Source organism: Microcebus murinus, chromosome 3 (assembly GCF_040939455.1).
Source record: "Microcebus murinus isolate Inina chromosome 3, M.murinus_Inina_mat1.0, whole genome shotgun sequence".
In the NCBI taxonomy this organism is placed as follows: Eukaryota; Metazoa; Chordata; class Mammalia; order Primates; family Cheirogaleidae; genus Microcebus; species Microcebus murinus.
The window spans coordinates 93,979,775-93,998,810 of NC_134106.1; the positions used below are offsets into that span (position 1 = coordinate 93,979,775).

General features: G+C 37.1%; 2 protein-coding genes across 11 annotated transcripts in view; one reads left to right on the plus strand and one right to left on the minus strand.

The window, feature by feature from the left end:
- Positions 1–1,505: 1,505 nt before the first annotated feature.
- On the minus strand, positions 1,506–18,636 carry DCAF16 (DDB1 and CUL4 associated factor 16). 10 transcript variants are annotated; one of them, XR_012918639.1, is made up of 6 exons: positions 18,321–18,567; positions 15,608–16,557; positions 11,799–11,920; positions 11,104–11,463; positions 4,903–5,012; positions 1,506–3,709 (listed from the first exon to the last, which is right to left on the minus strand). XR_012918639.1 is itself a non-coding variant. In XM_020286302.2 (4 exons), exon 4 carries the CDS (start codon positions 10,845–10,847, stop codon positions 10,197–10,199), a length of 651 nt encoding a protein of 216 aa, XP_020141891.1. In that variant the 5' UTR covers positions 10,848–11,463; positions 11,799–11,917; positions 15,608–15,662; positions 18,589–18,636; the 3' UTR covers positions 8,462–10,196. The 10 variants fall into 10 exon arrangements, 8 of the variants coding, with proteins under 8 accessions (XP_020141891.1, XP_075857236.1, XP_075857233.1 ...); XR_012918640.1 differs by having other exon boundaries at positions 4,891–5,012; XM_020286302.2 differs by lacking the exons at positions 1,506–3,709; positions 4,903–5,012; positions 18,321–18,567 and adding an exon at positions 18,589–18,636 and having other exon boundaries at positions 8,462–11,463; positions 11,799–11,917; positions 15,608–15,662.
- Positions 18,637–18,713: 77 nt separating this feature from the next.
- NCAPG (non-SMC condensin I complex subunit G) overlaps positions 18,714–19,036 on the plus strand; it is a 34,637-nt gene continuing 34,314 nt past the window's right edge. Inside the window, exon 1 of the mRNA XM_012737508.2 lies at positions 18,714–18,969. Within this exon, the coding sequence (XP_012592962.2) occupies positions 18,859–18,969 (111 nt within the window). The 5' untranslated portion in view covers positions 18,714–18,858. The remainder of the gene's footprint in view (positions 18,970–19,036) is intronic.

Below are 19,036 nucleotides of genomic sequence, written 5' to 3' on the forward strand. Positions count from 1 at the left end.
AGTATCCCTCCCAAACAACCTCACCCTTACTACAAAAAATTGAGTAGAGGAAAGCAAAAGTACCCCAATTCCCACATTCAGAAAATTACTTTTAATATTTTGGAGAAGATTCTTCTAGACATTTCTCTGTATGCATATAGAAAATACTACATACTTATATGTATTTTAAAACACATATACTGTGTATGTTTTAGAACCCTATTCACTCAATATAAAGTGACATATTTTTGCCAGTAAAGATCTATATTCCCATCTTTAACAACCAGTATTCCATTATATACCATAATATATTTACTCTATTCTCAATTGGAGAACTCTTTTATTTTTTTTCCTATTTCAAGCATAAATATTTCATATATATTTGTAATATATGATTGCTGTATTATGCATATGATTCAATTATGTTGTAAAGGACAGCGAAAAAGAATATATGAAACTCGTGTTAAGCATAAAGGGCAAACAAGTAGCTTGTGAATCAGGCAGAATACTTTTTAAATTTTTTTTGTTTTTGGTTTTTTTTTAAACAGGCAGAATTCTTAAGATGTATTAAGTATAGATAGTATACTGTAAGACATGACAAAGAGAATAAGTGGAATATATGTAAAAAAGCATGGACCAAACAAGAATATTACTAATGGAAAGAACAGGATGGGAACCTGATAAACTGGGTTTCATAAAAATTAAAAATATACCATTAAGAAAGTAAAAGGCAAGGTATAGAATGGCAGAAGATGTTCATAATACATATCTCTGAAAAACACATTTGTATACAGTATGTATGGAGAACTCATACAAATCAATAAGGAAAAATTACTCTAATTTACTAGTGGTCAAAAGTCGTCAATAAGTACTTTCAAAAGAGGTATCTGAATGGCCAATAAACATATAAAAAGGTGCTCAACATCACTAATCATGGAAATAAATGTAAATTAAAAAGCCACAGTGAGATACTATTAGATAACTACCAGAATGGGTAAAATTAAACTCATAATAACAAATGTTTGTAAAGATACAGAGTAACTGGAAGTTCTTACTATACATTGCTAGTATGAGTGTAAAATGAAACAATCACTTTGGGAAGTGTTTGGCAGTTTTACTAAAACTAAACAAACATATACCTATCCTATGACAAAACAATTTGACTCTTAGGTATATACCCAAGAGGAATGAGTACACATATCCACAAAAAACACAGAATGTTAATTGTGGCTTTATTTGTAATACCCCCAAATTGGAAATAACTCAAATGTCAACAATAGGCAAAAGAATAAATTAATTATGGTATACTCATATAATGAAATAGTTTACCGCAATTAAAAAAATTAACAAGTACTTTGATGAAAGAAGCCAGGCAGAAAACAATACATACTGTATGGTCCCATTCACATGAAATTTGAGAACATGCAAAATGAACTAATCTTTTTTTTTTAATTTATTTTTAAAATTTTTATTTTAAAATTGTTATTTATTTTCTTATTTTTCTCTTTTTTGCCACAAGAGGGGAGTCCAAACGAACTGATCTTTGTAGAAGAGTAGTTATTTCTGGAAGAGGTATAGACTGTGATGAAAGGGTACTAGGAAATCAGAAATTAACAGTACTTTGATTTGAGTATATACATCTTGATATGACCTTGATATGAATGTATACATATGTAAAAAATCATCAAGACGTATACTTATGGTTAGTGCATTTTATATATTTTACTGTTTATATATTATTCCTTACTTAGAAAAAAGAGATAGACAAATTGGCCTGACATGGTTTATTCAATAGATTTGATAACAGAGAGAAAACATATCAGCATACATATCACTTGCAACTAAATAAAAATTTACTCTGAGATTATATAATAATAATAAAAATAAAGCATAGAAAAAACCTTGAATCATAACTTATAGGAAAAAATCTAAAATATTATACATGAATATATTATGGATCAACCACTAGATATAACCATATCTTGATAGCAAAAACAGTATGGAAGATGAAAAACAATATGAACTTTCAAACTGTTCTTTTAAAAAAGTAGATACTAGTTGAGTATCCCTTATCCAAAATGTTTAGGACCAGAAGTGTTTTGGATTTTCGATTTTTTTGGATTTTGGAATATTTGCAAATACATAATGAGATATCTTGGGGGATGGGACCTAAGTCTAAATACGGAATTCATTTATGTTTCATATACATCTTATACATAGCCAGATAAATTTTTACTAAACTGTGTATTGTGCACCTGTATTTTATTTATTTATTTATTTTTTCCTTTTTTTTTTTCTTTTGGCATATTATGGGGGTACAGATTTTAAGGTTTCAATAAATGCCCTTTCCTCCCTCCCCCCATAAGTCTGAGTTTCCAGCATGACCATCCCCCAGATGGTGCACATCTCACTCATTATGTATGTATATACTTGCCTCCCTCCTCCCTCCCCCCTGCCCAATACCCTATTACTATAGTACCTATGTGTCCACTTAGGTGCTGCTCAGTCAATACCAGATTGCTGGTGTGCACCTGTATTTTAACTACAACCTGTAACATGAGGTCAGGTGTGGAATTTTCTACTTATGGCATCATGTCTGTGCTCAAAAAGTTTTGGATTTTGGAGCACTTCGCATTTCGGGTTTTTGGATTAGGGATGCTCAACCTGTAATTCCTTGTGCTTTTGAGTCTACAGATGATAAAATTTAAACAAAAAGCTTATTGAAATTACTGCTATAAACTATGTATAATTTCTGTAAATAAAGAACAAATTATTGAGATTTCTGTAAATAAAGAACAAATTATTGAGATTTGCCTAAGCAAGGGACAAAGTTCCTTTTACAAAATAAGTTATTGAAAAACCGTTATTTCCCCTGAAAATATCTTTTGCAGTGTACATCTTAATGAAGGCAAGCATCTATTGCATATACAGCATGATGCCTGAAGGCCCGATCTAATAGCTGACAATACTACAATTTTACTATATTTGTGATGTCAAACTTCTAAATTCTGATTACTAAGTTATAACATAATTACTTTTTTTTTTTTTTTTTTTGAGTCAGAGTTTCACTCTGTTGCCCAGGCTAGAGTGCTGTGGTGTCAACCTAGCTCACAGCAACCTCAAACTCCTGGACTCAAGCCATCCAACTGCCTCAGCCTCCCGAGTAGCTGGGACTACACGCATGCGCCACCATGCCCGGCTAATTTTTTCTATATATTTTTAGTTGGCCAATTAATTTCTTTCTATTTTTAGTAGAGACAGAGTCTCGTCTCGCTCTTGCCCAGGCTGGTTTCGAACTCCTGACCTTGAGCAATCCTCCCGCTTTGGCCTCCCAGAGTGCTAGGATTACAGGCATGAGCCACCGTACCTGGCCCACATAATTACGTTTTAAGAAATAAAATTTTGGATTTATTCTTGTGACACAGTGACACTTATCCAAAATGCTTATGTGGGGAATTTGGTCTCATTTTATCATTAACCTAGTTTTCTAGGTTTCCCTAATGTCATAACATCTGTCTTACTTCTTTCTTCATTTTCCACTGTACTCAAATACTTTGTTCCAAGTTTTCCTAGAGACCTACTTCCTGGAATCCCCATCCTACTTACTTGACAGCAGACATCCTGAACTTTCCCTTCATTGTCTTCCTTTGTGAGATCTGATGGTTTCAGGATCCCATGCCTTCTTACTTAGATTGCTCCCTTGTTTTGGTGAAACACACTCTTCAGTGATCTAAGAAAGGATAGATAGTGAGATAAAATTTTGAGACTGTGCAAGTCTAAATATTTCTTTATTTTATCCCCACACTTGATTGGATTGTTTGGGTACAGAATTCTAGGCTGGAAATCATTTCCTTTTAAATTTGAAGGCCTTACTGTTCTAGTTTTCCAGCATCCAGTGCTGCTACCAAGAAGTCTAAATGCCATTCTACAGACACATTCTTTTTATGTAACCTGTTCTTTCCCCATCTCTTTGGAAGCTTTTAGGATGGTCTATAACCCTGGCATCCTGAAATATGAAGTGCTTTTTAAATTTGTTTTTTGTACACTCAGTGGACCCTTTCTGGAAATGTTCTTTTTTTTTTTTTTTCCCCTTAATCTCTCTTCACCTTCTTTCTGTTCTCTCTTTCTGGAACTCTTATAATTAGATGTTATTAACTCTAACATTATTAAAGTTAATAATGTTAACTCATTAATTAGATCTTATTCTGATCTAATTTTTTTTTTGTTCTTGCCTACTTTTCACCTCTGCCTTTTTGTACTATTTTTTGAAATTTCTTCAACTTATTTTCCAACACTTCTGAATTTTTAATTTTGGTTCTTCTATTTTTCCAACTCTTAATTTCTGATTATTTTTTATAGCATCCTGTTCTTATTTCATGGATGCAATATATGCTCCTGTGCTTCTGAGAATATTATAGCTTCTTTGGAGAGTTTTATGTTCATTTTTCATGTTGAAGGTTTCCTCAAATGTCCAGTGATCCTTGCCTATCAGTGTAGAGTGATTCTAAGTCACTAAAAGCCATACGTGAATGAGCAGGGCTTGTGGACTCTGGGTTTCACTGCAACAGATAATCAAGTGTCAAGCTGTTTTTTGCCTTGTTCATCTTCTTGGGTGGGTGGGACGGGTTCAGTATAAGCCTGGTTGCCGTATTTTGTAGCTGGGCAGGGAAAGTTGACTGGAGGCTCATAATGTTCAGAATACTGACAGTCTGTCAATTGTCCTGTCTTCAGTAGAGCACATCACTACCACCACCACCTTCTCCCAGTCCTAAGTCTATTTGGTTTAATTTCTCCAGAGAATAAGGTTTCAGTCTTTTGTTAGAAAGAGAGGTAGTTGCCTGGCTACAAAGGGAGGGCAAAAATAAACCTTCAAATAATTCTCTTGCTTTCCACTTTGCTGCTCACCCCCACCTTTCAGGGTACCTTGTGCCTTCAAATTCTTGAGTCTTTTGGGGGTTCTGGAAGGCAAAGACAGGTGTTCCAAATTTGTAGACCTTTTCTGCGATGAAGAATGGCTGCCAGAACTGTGCTACCTATCAAATATTAGAAAACAAACAAAAAAAGAGGAACGCACTTAATCTTTCCCTTCAGAGTAGAGTGAGAAAGTAACTGCTTAACATATACACAAACAAAAAACAACAAACCCCAACTACCTACTAAGACAGCATTTTGAAAATTATATGTCTGCAAATGTTATAATGGTCATATGGTTGTTTTAACTAAATACCATGTGTCTCTTATAAAAAAAAAATCTCCTATTTGTTGCAATTGGATCTCCTCCTCCACCGATTAATAGTACTAACCTTGCATCAACTACGTGTAAGCCTTCCTTACTCCCAGTTATTGAGAGATAAGAAAACAACACGATGGAAAGAGTAGACTGTACCTTGGGAATGACCACATGACTACAACCCAAGCTTAATCAATGCTGCTAACATACTAGGGTTGCCAGATAAAAAAAGGAAGCTAAATACAAGAAGTTAAATTTGAATTTCAGATAAATAAATAATTTTGGGGGTTGTATATCCCATATTTCATTGCTTATCTGAAATCCAAATTTATCTGGGCATCCTGTATTTCGATTTGCTAAATCTGGCAACCCAACCCATTTAAAGAAATGTATCCTGAGTAGAAATGTGACCAACATAGAAAAGCTGGGTTTAAAGGAAACAGGGTTATAGACCAAAGCATTCAAACCACTGGGAAAGTCTACTTCATTACCAAATAGGTAGACAGGGGCCAACACTATGTGTTAAGACTTCCTGGAATGCATTGGCTGTGGCCAACATTAATGCCAGCCTTCAATTAATTTAGGAATTTGAGTTCTCCAGGTAGCGGCTGCCCTGTTCATTTTGTCGCCAGAGTTCTGCAACTCTCTCAAGCCAATCTGGTTACTCAGGGTGCAGCCATAAAGCCAATCTAGGGTCTTTTTTGATGGAAGATGGCCAGACCCTTGGATTGCTCCACTTGTGAGTACCTCCCAAAGGAAGTTGCTCCTACTGGATCATTGCCTAATTAATACACAGTAAAACAGCAGTTGATATATTGGGAGTTTCACAAGCTGATACCAGAGATGGAAGGGTAATATTAGGCATGGTTGTATCAGTTAATCTAAACATAATAATTTCCCCCAAATAAGAATATACTATCAGCTCCTTAATTTTACCGCAATACTCACTTTAAGATTCTTTCATCAGGTTCCTTTGAATCTAATTTGATACACCAGCTTGGTTTGTGTATATACTAGGAACTCAGTTTTAATCTTGTCAGGCTGACCATGATCCTGAGTCTCCTACTGAATAATTACTGGTTTTGTAGAGCCTAACACTCCAAATGATCCCAGGAATTTTCCTATGTGTCAGAGGCATGTATGTCTTCCCAAATAAACTACCCAAATTCCAGTCAATGTATTGTTTTATGATTCAACCCTCAACTGTTGCTAACATTTCTGACCCTATATTGTTTAGAAGCAACAACCCTGTTGCTGTCTTCCTGCTACATTAAATTATTTTTTTAAAAAATCAGGCATTCATTTTCCACAGCTCACTGAGAAGAGCTTATCAGCTCTCTTAGCTCACAGGAGGTGGGAATCAGGCAAGTGTCAAGTCATTGTGGTATCCTCATCCTTTCCATTTTATTGGTCTCACTTCCAGAATTCTTATAAAATGTATAATCTCACTGCTGCTACCACTTGAACAGAACAGCTTGGCAGACAGCATACAATTATCAGACTCAAATATGTAGCCATTAACTAAACTTTGTTTAAAATTGCCAGAGATACAATCATAGATTTTCCTTTTGACAGGCTGAGACAGAAGTACCTGGTGGCCAGTGCCAGCTAGTGTAGTTCCCTCAGTTCAGTGGGTTTTATTCATGGTGGACTAAAATGCTAGCAGCTTGTACAAAGTTGTTTCATGAAGTCTGTCTGAGGAGCTATCCAGACTTTTCTACATATCCTAGCCATCTGAGCAAAACACTTCTAGCTCTGATCTTCGTGCTACTGCCTTGTGAATTTAACATATAACTGTACTGTACATACATTTAGCATGTAAAACTATCTGTACATAAGATGTTTATATACTTTATCTATTTCCTTGGTTGACCATCCTTGTGGGGTTTAATTGCTAGAGTGTGCCCTCCAAAAGAATCTTCACTACATTTGGATGGTTGCTCCACTCAATTATTTTATATGATCCTCCACAACAAGCCATTTTCAAGTATTTGAAAGGCCTGTATATGGATAGGGTTTAGGCTTATTTAATGTGACCTGAGAGAGTAGAAATGGCTTGAGATAGTGTATATTGGTTCATAGATTTTAGAACTAATTTCTTATGTGTAGTATCTTATTTAATTTTGCATTCCCAGCAACTGGGCTATAGTCAGCACTCATCCATAATATTATTGGATGAATTACTAAATTTCTAACAAATGATATTTAAAAATTATAGGCCACTCCAAAAGACATTGAATTTTCTAACACTGGAGCCAAAGTAGAAAGCCAGATGTAAGGCAACTTATGCCTAAGAATATAACCCAAACAATTTCTAAGGTCCCTAATTGTTTTAACAACTTAATATCACAAAATAGTTTTCATCATGGAGGAAATTTTTTTAGACAGATAACTGTGATAGAAGCACCAGCAGGAACATCCCCTAAAGAGGACCAACCATCCACTATTATGTATGGATTTTTTCATTTTCTTAAGAAGCAGATGGGATTAAAAGACATAATTCTAGTCTTCTAGGCTCAAGGTATTGGGACTGCTTTAACAAAAAGCCTGCCTATCTGCACTGAGAAGGAAAAATAGCTTTAAAAAACTTATTAATATCCTAAGGTTTAGGAATGTTTCCTTATTCCTTTGATAAATATTTCTATAAATAGAAGATAATTCATCTCCCTTTATCCTGAATATGGTGGCCTCATTTGACCAGAAGCCAACATAAGCAAAGAGTAAAGGTGGTAAATTCACCCCCAGCCCCCAATGTGTATGGCACACAAAAACAAGTAAAGGCTTAGGCTTAATTAGGTACCTATCATTGTGTGCAACCGGGATTACCTAAAATTTGGGTCTTGACCGAGTATCAGACTTTTTTCTTCGAGTGTGTTTCTTTTCTAGAGCTGTGGAGTCACCTTCCTATCATACTATATAGCTATAGATACTAAGCAGAAACAGATACTACATCTATTAACTGTTTAGTGGTGAAATTGCCTTAAGCAAAGTAGGAACTATTTCATTTGTTGAGGACAAATGACCATACTCTGTTCAGCATGTACAAAGCTGCTGGTTTATTCAGCTGCCAAGCTGGGGAAAGACTTCCTTTTGGAGTAAATAGCAAAAAGGCATTCATGAGCAAGGCACTTTTATACACACGCACGCACACACATACATACACAAACAGAAAAAGGAACATATTATGGATACATAAACATCAACATATTTTAATTTTCAGACCTATTCCCTACCTCTTCCCACCCCCTCCTTTACCCCCCCCCTTAAAAAAAGGGAAACAGGTACTCATGACATTTTAAAAACCAATTCCACATCTACATAGGAATACTTTCTGATACATTCAGTGACGCTAATAGTATGAGATATGGTGTCAGGTCAGTAATATTCACTAACAAATACTTTTTTCCTACCTACTACAATTCACTCTTTTTCCCTTAAGATGGGATAACTAAAGCTCAGCAGAAATAATCATTAGATTATAAACATTCTTCTCTCTCCTTTAAGTTGCTATATATTTACAGAATTTGTGATTCCATCACTGCTTTAATTATTTGATGCCACTTTGTATACAGCACTTAATTATAGAGAATAGGAAAAAGCATAACCAAAATAAGGAAGAGGATATGATACACTTTTAACGATCTGTTTTCTGATTCCTTTTAGATGCCCAACCAGGACCACACACAGATTTCACTTTATTTAAGGGTACATGAAAAGATTTAATGGTCTCATGCATTTTATTTTATGTATGTTGATTTCTGTTTTGACTCATTTAAATAAACACAGCCAGGCTCATTTAAAAGGGTACATACCCTTCTTTGTTCAGCCAGAAGAAAATCTAAAGCCAATCTATTTAGAAAAACAATGCTATTAAAACTCTTAGTTTCAGGGGGGAGGGGGGGAAATGGGCATTTATTGAAACCTTAAAATCTGTACCCCCATAATATGCCGAAATAAAAAAAAAAAAAAAACCTCTTAATTTCAGATTGTATTAGGTAGACATCTATAAGAAGGTTCTTTAAAATTAGAAGATTCCTGAAAAATCTGCAATGGATGTAGAAAGTGCATAAATTTCTGCTCTAGGAAATGTTATACAGATGAAATCCATTAGTAGTTAATACTAGAAGCATAAATATTTTCTCAATCCTTTCCCATTCATCTTTTGGAATGTATTTTATCTGCTCTTGACAATAGTCTGAGTGCCAACATTCAGGAAACATATTCCCTATAGGTGTCTGTCTAATCCCAAGGGATGATCTTATAAGCCAATTTAGCCAGAGACAACGTAATGGAAGCCCATAATATACAATGTTCATCCTGTAATTACAGGTACTATAATAGGTTTGCAGTAGTGTAGGCTAGATTTGAAACTGCACTGCCCTGCAAAAAATAGGAACCCCTGAAGGCTGTCATATGTAGGCATACCTATATAAAAGCTGAGAAAGAAGTCCATATTCCTGCTATTTTCCTTTGTGCAGTTATTCAATGTAATTCATCTCCTTAGAAATAAATGTCAGAATAGAGTATGCTCAGAAATGTATTTTTGGAGGTAGCCAAGTTTTTGTTTTCCACATGGCTATTCTAAAGGTTGGGTAACCAAAGCAGTGGTGGTCTACTTTTTTCTTTCCAATAATCATCAGATACCTAGTTAAGGTCCATTCGGATAAGCAGAATAAATTGACATGTGGAGGGTGATGGGAGGAGAACTGAGTGTGGAGAATATTCAATTTATCTTTTGTAATATGGTCTCTTTGGACTAATTCTCCATTGAAGTTCTCATTTATCCACAGGGTTTGTCAAAGGGTATGCTCACAATGCGTTTTTTATAGTTGAGTTATAGGACCCTCGGGTGTACGTTCAGTACTAGTAGTACTTCAGCTTGCCAGGCACACCAGTCCGGTTGAGAAGGCGTTAGTTTCTCCACTGTGGTCTGTGTAATGCTTTCTCAATTAGCAACATCTGAGATGTAAGAGCAAATGGTGGATCTTTATAGTGATGCAGTTAAGAGTTTGTTAACTGCCTTTTGGAAGTCAGTGTAAGAGTAAGTAGTGTTGATGGGTTCAGTGCGGGTTGTCTCCTTAACTGTTTTAGTTAGCCAGCCACAGCAACAACGAGAAACACATGAATTAGGAATCTGTTTTAAGTATTCAGGTATGGGAGTGGCTCTACTCAATGTTCGGCTTAACTGTTTGGTGGCAAATTGCAGTGCTCCATTTAAGGTGGCATGATCTCTAGAGAGCCGGCTGAGACTTGTAAGGGGCTTTTGAAAAGGTGGGACTCCACAAGAGGCCAGAGGGGGCCATTCAGGAATTGGTTCCAGTTTGGGGACACAATAGGAGCAATGGGAGAGTCTCAGGCCTATCTCTCGAAGTATATGAACTGGTGTGCTTGGATCCAAGAGTTTAGCATGATATAACCAGGAATTAGGATTTAAAGGTTTCCAAGTTGTAGAATATTTTAAAAGGCACTTAACCTGCCAGGCAAGACTCTCAAGAGGCGTTAAGTTGGATACCATGGAGTCCTCTTCTTCAGAGGAATCCCACTCTTCCCCAGAACTCTCATTTAAGTAGCTAATGTTTTCTTCCTCCTCACTTTCTGATTCTGATAAGGGGTCAGGAGAGGGATTTCTGGGACCCATTAGAATAAAACAGAATAAGGAATCAGAAAAAGGTAAGACTCTAAGCCAGCAGAACACTGACTAACACTGGCAAATAAAAATAAGATGAAAAATCCTTTTATCAAGATTGGTCTGTCAGTTCATGACTCACACAAAGTATGCCTTTGGCCCACACCACTGTGCAGTTCTTCAAGATTATGTTGCATATTCTTCACTTACAAAGAAGACATCTCAGTTCTCAGGACCAGTTCAGTGTGTAAAAGTGTTGGTCACTTACCAGTGGCACAGATCACAGACTGTCTCCTTCAAATCATGGCTATCCAAGAAGAGAAGGGGTCTTCATCCAGGTAAGCTGGCTGGTTTTCTTAGTACAGTCTCAATTGGTACTGATACTGTGAAGAGACACTTTGTGCACTCTGTTTTGTTGGCAGTGATATTATATTTACTTGGCAATGAAAATAAGCTCAGTAGCTGCCTTGGCTGCCTGCAGGTGAAGCAACTTTTATGCAGGGGGAATGATGGGATGAGCTGTCAAGAACATCTGGTGTGCAAGGATCCGATGTTTTCCATAGGTGATGCAAATGCCCTTGGAAACTGGTGACTTAGCTGTTGGACTATCTGGAAAGGTAGCCTTAACCTGTGAATGAGAAGACTTGAGACGTGATATTAAAGCCTGAGTAACATTACTGTCCATCTAACTTTAGGGTATCTGAGAACATGAATGCTAAACAAGGCTTATAGACATTCCCCATTTTATCTCATAGGCTTAGGCCAATTTTCCTGTTGAGAATAGCTCTTACAATCACAGAATTGGGAAGGAGAATCTGGGGCCATTTTAATCCTTTGTTGGTACACAACTAGTCCAGTTTGTTTTTAAAGTATGCAGTCCTAGCCCAGAAAAATTATTTTTACAAAAGTATATCCCTTATGCCTCAAATTCCAAATAGAGAGCTATACAAGCTATCTTTTTACCTTTAGACGTGCTTGTTGGAATTAGTTTTAGGGGGTCTGTCCTTGTGGTAGAGCTGCTAGATGTTAGGACTCTTGCTGGGACCTCAGAGGTTGTGGTCATATGACCAATTTTATATAAGCTGCTTCAGAAAAAGAAAGCATGAAAATTGACCAGCTCCTTTTATGAGATTAATAAAAATTCCTAATCTAGAGACAAACAAACAAGTGGAGCTCATTTCACTTGCAAAAATTGTAAATGCACTTAACAGAATCCAACAGTACATTAAAGAAAAAAGAATATGTTATAATCATATAGAGCCTATTTCAGGAAAGCAAGAGTAACTAAACTTCAGAAAATTTATAAATATAAATTACTAAAACTAAAGGAAAAAGAGAAGATAATTTTATCAACTGTGGACATTTAACACTTCCCTGTTCTTGCTGACTATCTGTTTATGATTTAAAATTAAAATTAAACATTCTTACCAAACTAGAAAGAGAAATTAACTTTCTCAACTTGGCAAAGATATCTACCAAAAAATTTTAAGCAAATATAATCCTCAATGAGGTTAGATATATTTCCTTTAAAAGCAGAATTAGGTAAAGATGACCATATTGACTGACACAGTACTGAAACTGCTACTTAATGTTATAAAAAAAAATGACAGGTGTAAGAATTGGAAGAGAAGAGATATTATTAATTTACAGATGACATGGTCTTCTAATTAAGAAAAGCTAACATAAATGATTAGAGCTAGGCCAGGCATGGTAGCTCATGCCTGTAATCTCAGAACTTTGGGACACTGAGGTGGGCAGACTGCTTGAGGCCAGCAGTTAGAGACTAGCCTTGGCAACATAGTGAGACTCCATCTCAACAAAAAATATTAATAATAAAAATTAGCTAGTCGTGATGGCACATGCTGGTAGTCCCAGCTATTTAGGAGGCCGAAGCAGAAGGATTGCTTGAGTCTAAGAGGTTGAGGATGCAGGGAGCTACATTAGCATCACTGCACTCTAACCTGGGTGACAGAGCAAGAGCCTGTCTCAAAACAAAGCAAAACAAAAAAACTATTAGAGCTAATAAGAGCCCAACAAGGTTCCAGATCTGAGACTAACCTACAAATATTCATTAATTTAGTTACTTATATAGTACTTACTATTGGCCAGTTCTACTCTAGTAACTGCATAAATGTTAACTTATTTAAAATTCTCCTAACAACCCTACAAAGTAGGTACATGTATTGTTCACATCTCACACATAAGAATTAAGTTGCCTGACCAAAGTCAAATATCTAGCAAGTGACAGAGGCAGAATCTGAACCTAGGCACCTGACCAAAGTCACACATCTGGCAAGTTATATAGGCAGGGTTTGAACCTAGGCACTCTTAACTTCTATACCAGCGATACTCACTAGAACATATTAAGTAGTACATTTCATAGCATGGAGAAAAAACCCTAAACCTGTAAAGGATCTAGGAACTAATCAATAATATACAAGACCTAATAAAAGACAGAGAACATAAAATGCATATTTTCCATGCTTTTGGATGGAACAATAAATACACAATTCTGATCAAAATTTTAAGAAACTCTATAAATGAACTTTGAAGTTTACATGGACAGAATAAAATTCCATATATAGCCAAACGAACTGTTAAAACAGAAGAGTAACAAAGTTCTTACCCTTCAAGATATTAAGATTTATTACTAAAGTCATAGGAATTAAAATAGGGTGGAATTAGCGTAAGAACAAATAGTCTAACAAAACAGAAAGAATAGAGCTCAGAAATAGAGTCTTATATATTTTGGGAATGTAAAATAAGGTTGGCACATAAATCAAGGGGGACTAGATACATTCAGTATATAATACTGGTACTATATTGGCTTATTATATGAAGAAAATTAAAATCATATACCTGTATAATAATACATATAAAGGATGGCTCATGATGTATTAAAGACCTAAATGGGGATGATAAAACTGTATAGTTAAATGAATATAGAACAGAAGAATATCTTTGTGACTTGAGGCTAGGGAAAGGCTTCTTAAGTAAAGAAGCATAAAGCACAAGACCCCAAAATGATGAATTCTACCACATTAAAATTAATCATTTCTAGATTGAACTGAAGATACCAAAAACATAACTACAAATCAATTTTTTAAAAAGGTAGCAACTTCAATAAAGAAATAGGCAAAGGACAAAAATATCCAATTTACAGAAGAGAAAATCCAGAGGCATTAACCATATAATCACATTATGCCATCAGTTTGGTAAAAGAGAGCTGGATAATGCAAACAGAGAGTTCCCTTTTGGAAGTGGCATGCTGGTGGGACTGTATACTGGGGTAACCATTCTGAAGAACAATTTGGCAGTACTACTTAGCCAAATTAACTATTTGCACACCTCATGATCCAGCAATCCTACTTCTGGGCATATATAGTGAAGAAATTCTCTATAAGATCATCATGTATGAGGATATACTCTGAAGCTTCATCTGTGATGATATGGAGTTAGAAGCATTCTAGGCTACTATCACAGGAGGAGTGGATAGGTGAAATGTGTTGGAGGCACATTAGAACTATACATAGCAACATGGATGGACTTTAAAGGCACAGCTCTAAATGAAAAAAGAAATAGTATTAACATCTCATTTATGCTATTCTGTAAGGATGACTTCCGGGATGGAAATCAGTGAACATCTCCAGTGTCAAGTACACTGGGTTGTGCTAATAAGGTCATATGGTATAGCTTCAGGTCAGTAATTTTCCTCTAAGAATATTCCTCTAGCTTCTACCCATTCTTTTTATTTACTTTAATTCCTAGCACAGTGTCTAGCTTTGTAAGTGTATTTGAAAGAATTAATGAGAGAACGATGATGAAGGTCTGCAGTAGGTAACTACCACAACCATGTTCTATTTTATTCCAGAGAGAGAAAAATCCCCAAATTATAGGTAGGTGATTTGATAACATGTTGGACAAAGACAAAACAATAATTTTTAGGAGCAGCATCAACACATATGATTCTACTACACCAATATAAAAGAAACTACTCATAACTTCATCTTCAGAAGGAACATGAATGTAAATACTTCTAAGTTTATAATACCATTACCTAGTCCAATCCGGAAAGAATATTCAACCTCTGTCATATACCAGTAAGCGTTGATTTTATTATTATAATTGAGACAGAAGACAGAAGCTGTTTGCTTTTAATTGCCCTATCCTCTCATATTTTTATTATTTTCATTTCAACCTGATTGCATCTGCAAGATTAATTGGCTACACTTCAGCTATTGTGTTACACAGAGCATCTTAAAAAGACTCACTTTACTATTTTTTTAATCAGCAATAAGACAGCAAAAGTTTATTTGAAGGTATATGTAAATTCTAGACATGACATTAACCGTGAGCCCATCTGTTACTCCTTTACGTTCCATGTACATGTTTCCGTATCAAAACTAACTTAACCATACCTACTCTTTATACTGCCATGTATAATTTACCTTTAAAGAACGATTACTTTAAAATTTCAGAACCAAATAGCTTTACTGTACTTATTCTTTAGTTTTTACTATTCCTTCAACTAAGTTTACCAAGGACAGGAAGAGATTTATTCTACTACTTGCTATTATTTGTTCTTCTTTTCTGTAATACTAAAAGGAAGTCAGGAAACATGTAACTTTAAGGCCGTGAGACCAAGATGTTTAAATTTACTCTAGCATATTTAAATGTTTTTTCAGATTATAAAGTAAAAAAATACCAAATAAAAACATATGGCATTAATCATGAAAAAAAAAAAAAGATAATAAAAACATAGTTAGGCTGACCTCTGGTGGCCAAATGCTTCATCCTTCAGTAACTGACAAAATGATAATGAAGTCTCTGGTGGTAAGACAGCCGAATAAAATACAATAAAGAAATATTAGAAACTTTACAAAGTAATAAAGGTAGCAAGTACCCAAAACATAAAAAGGGCTGAGCAATTAAAGGCCACAAAATAAGAAAAATGCCGCCAAATATTAACATTAGTTTGTTCTTAGTTTACCAGTCCACTTTACATTAAAAACAAATGGTATATGCAGTGGTTCTCAAAGTATAGAATAGTTCTACATTGTCTGATACTGTCATCACTAGCCTCAAGTGCCTATGCAGCATGTGAAATGTGGTTAGTGTAAAATAATACCCAATTTGGAAGACTCAATAGTAAGAAAAAAAGAATGTAACTCAATAATTTCTGTTGATTACATTTTAAAATATTTTGCATAGATATAGCTAAAAAATGAATGGCCTTTCTACATTTCTCTTTTACCACAGCTTTTTTTTTTTTTTTATTATTTTCTTCAACTGATCTGGGACTTTAAACCACAGCTTTTGAGGCAGTCTATATTTTGGTTATAGTCAAATTATAAATTTTATCAGTGTATTCCATGCATTCTTAGGACTTTTGCTTTTCTGTAGCTGATTAACCTGAAATACCCTTCTTGTCTTTTCAGAAATTAGACATCTCAGCCAGGTCCAGTGACTCATGCTGCCTAGCACTTTGGGAGGCCATGAAGGAAGATCACTTGAGGCCAGGAGTTCGAGACCAGCCTGAGCAACATAGTGAGATCCCTGTCTCTCCACATACACACACAGAATTAGTTGGGCATGGTGGCACATGCCTGTAGTCCCAGCTACTGGGGAGGCTGAGGCAGGAGGATCATTTGAGCCCAGGAGTTCCAAGTTACAGTGAGCTATGATGACACCATTGCACTCCAGCCTGGGCAGTAGTGAGACCCTATCCAAAGAAAGGAAAGGAAGGAAAGGAAAGAAAGGAAAGAAAGAAAAGAAATTAAACATCTCAGTAATTTCAAAATTACGAGCAACCCAAATGCTACCACATTCATTACTTTAACTAGCATTTTAATACCTGCAAAGTTTCAGGAATTAGGGAGATAAGAGACAATGAATAAATTATGACATAATCATACAATGGAATGTTATAGCAACCTGTCTGTGCCTTAGTTTCCTTATTTTAATTTAAAAGTAGATCTAAGTTATCTTATAGGGGTTGTCTGTAAGGATTAAATGAAGTGCTTAGATGGGTGTCTGGCACATAAAGATATCTGAAGTGCAAGTTACTATTATTAACATATCAATATGAATAAACCTCAATAACATTGTAAAAAGAAAGTTGTACACATAATTGTTCATATAATGATTAAATCATGCAAAACAGTACAATATACTCACTCAGGGATTTATTTATGTTGTTAAATATATAAAAATTTGTATGATAAAGGTTAACAGGAAATTCAGAAAATCCATTACTTCTGAGGGAAGGTAATTCAAAAGGAGAAAGGTGTACAGGTGGCTTTAGCAATATTCTATTGCAGGCGTCCTCAAACTGCGGCCTGCGGGCCACATGCAGGTGTTTTTGCCTGTTTGTTTTTTTACTTCAAAATAAGATATGTGCACCGTGCATAGGAATTTGTTCATAGTTTTTTTTTTAAACTATAGTCCGGCCTTCCAATGGTCTGAGGGACAGTGAACTTGTCCCCTGTTTAAAAAGTTTGAGGACCCCTGTACTGCTTCAGTTGGCAGTGGGTATTGAGGTGTAGGGGAGGGAAAAACGGCTTTCCTCCACCGTTCTAGGTTCTTTGGGCTCCAAATTAAGTTGACAAAAAAAATTAACAGGAAAAAATCATATTTAACTACATATGCAGGGGAATCCCATATGGGTAAGATGACTGATGCTTATACCTTCAGCTACAGAAGGAACAGGGGTTAGGGGTCTAGAGGTTTGGGGCTTTGGGTTGGTGGTGGTGAAGGTTGTGGCCACATAAGTTGTGGGAAAGAGGAGAAAATAAATGATGAATAAAGGTTGTCCTGTTATGCAGTCTCTCAGGTAACAAAAGGTATCTCAGAGCAGCCCTCTCCTAATGTAGACATTTTACTAAATAGATTTTCCCTATAGATGTATATTTCTTCTACACAAGGACAGATTTTCAGAGCTACTTCTCTGTCTGCAGTCTCTTGCCTCAAAATATGCCCCAGAAGTATTTTTCGAGTGGCATATTCTGGTCTTATACAGTCACATTTTGGGATGGTACATCCTGGGCCCCAAAAGAGGTATTCATTTTTGTCTGGTCTATTTTCGTTTTTTTTAAAAAAAGTTTTAGAAGACCTAGTTACTGCTCTTCTTTATCACAATCACTACCCTAAGGACTTTTCCATTCTGAGGTCTCCTTTGTTTAATACACTGTCCTTATGCACATTTGTTACGTCTGGACGGCTGGCATATCTGGAACAGGCTGCAGCCAAATTAAACCGTGCCTCTCTTCGCAGCGGTTCCTGACTGCCCTCCTGCACACCCTTCCAGACAGCCCTTCCCCAGGCCAGGAACTAGGCCTTGAAAAGACCGCATCCGTCTCCCCGAGACCTCGGAACGCCCTCCTCAGCCGACTCGGCAAAGTCTCCCTTCTTAGCACCAAGCTGGCCGCGGGGCCCAGCCCTCCCGGACGCTCCATCTTTTCTTTCTGGACGTCTCCCGAAACGTACCCCTCTTCCTGGGATACCCCGCTCTTTCAGCCGGAGCGGAGACTGTAACCTTTAGCAGGTTTCCTGTTCTCACCCGTGAAGGTTCCTGTCTTCTTCCTCAACTCAAGCCCAGCCGCACGAACTCACTAGGCCTAGCGCCACCAACCCCGTTCCGACTGTCCCACGGCCGCTCCGCCGCCCGCTTTCCCAGCCGACACCACTTTCGCCCGAGCCAACAGTCCCTCCCCTCAGAAAGCCACCTCCCTTCGGGAAAAAGAGCAAGACAAACCCTGCACGCATGCGCTCAGACCATGAGGTTCGAGGGTGGGTGCACCCCTTTTTCCCGCAGCTCTCGTCTCCCAACGCTCTCGCGACAGTCTCGCGGTAGTTCCTCCTCCCGCGAGGGTTATTTGAACACTCTGGCGGTAACCACGCCCTGGGCGCTCCGAGTCCGGCTCTCGGGAGTCTGAGGAGGCTGTGTGAGGAGCTCGGCCTTGGGGTGGTCGTGTCAGCTGCAGCGGAGCGCGGGCAGGGCTTGTCCCGGCGGAGTCTCGGCGCCATGGGAGCGGAAAAGAGGCTACTGTCGATTAAGGAGGCCTTTCGGCTGGCGCAGCAGCCGCACCAGAACCAGGCGAAGCTGGTGGTGGCGCTGAGCCGCACCTACGGCACGGTAAGCGCGGCCGTTCCCGCCGCCGCCGCCGCCGCCGGCCTCGGCCGCCGCCCCTCGCCCTCCCCGA

What these genes read in the sequence shown, in the direction of transcription:
- DCAF16 (XM_020286302.2), bottom strand. Translation starts at nt 10,847, where the DNA reads ATGGGTCCCAGAAATCCCTCTCCTGACCCCTTATCAGAATCAGAAAGT.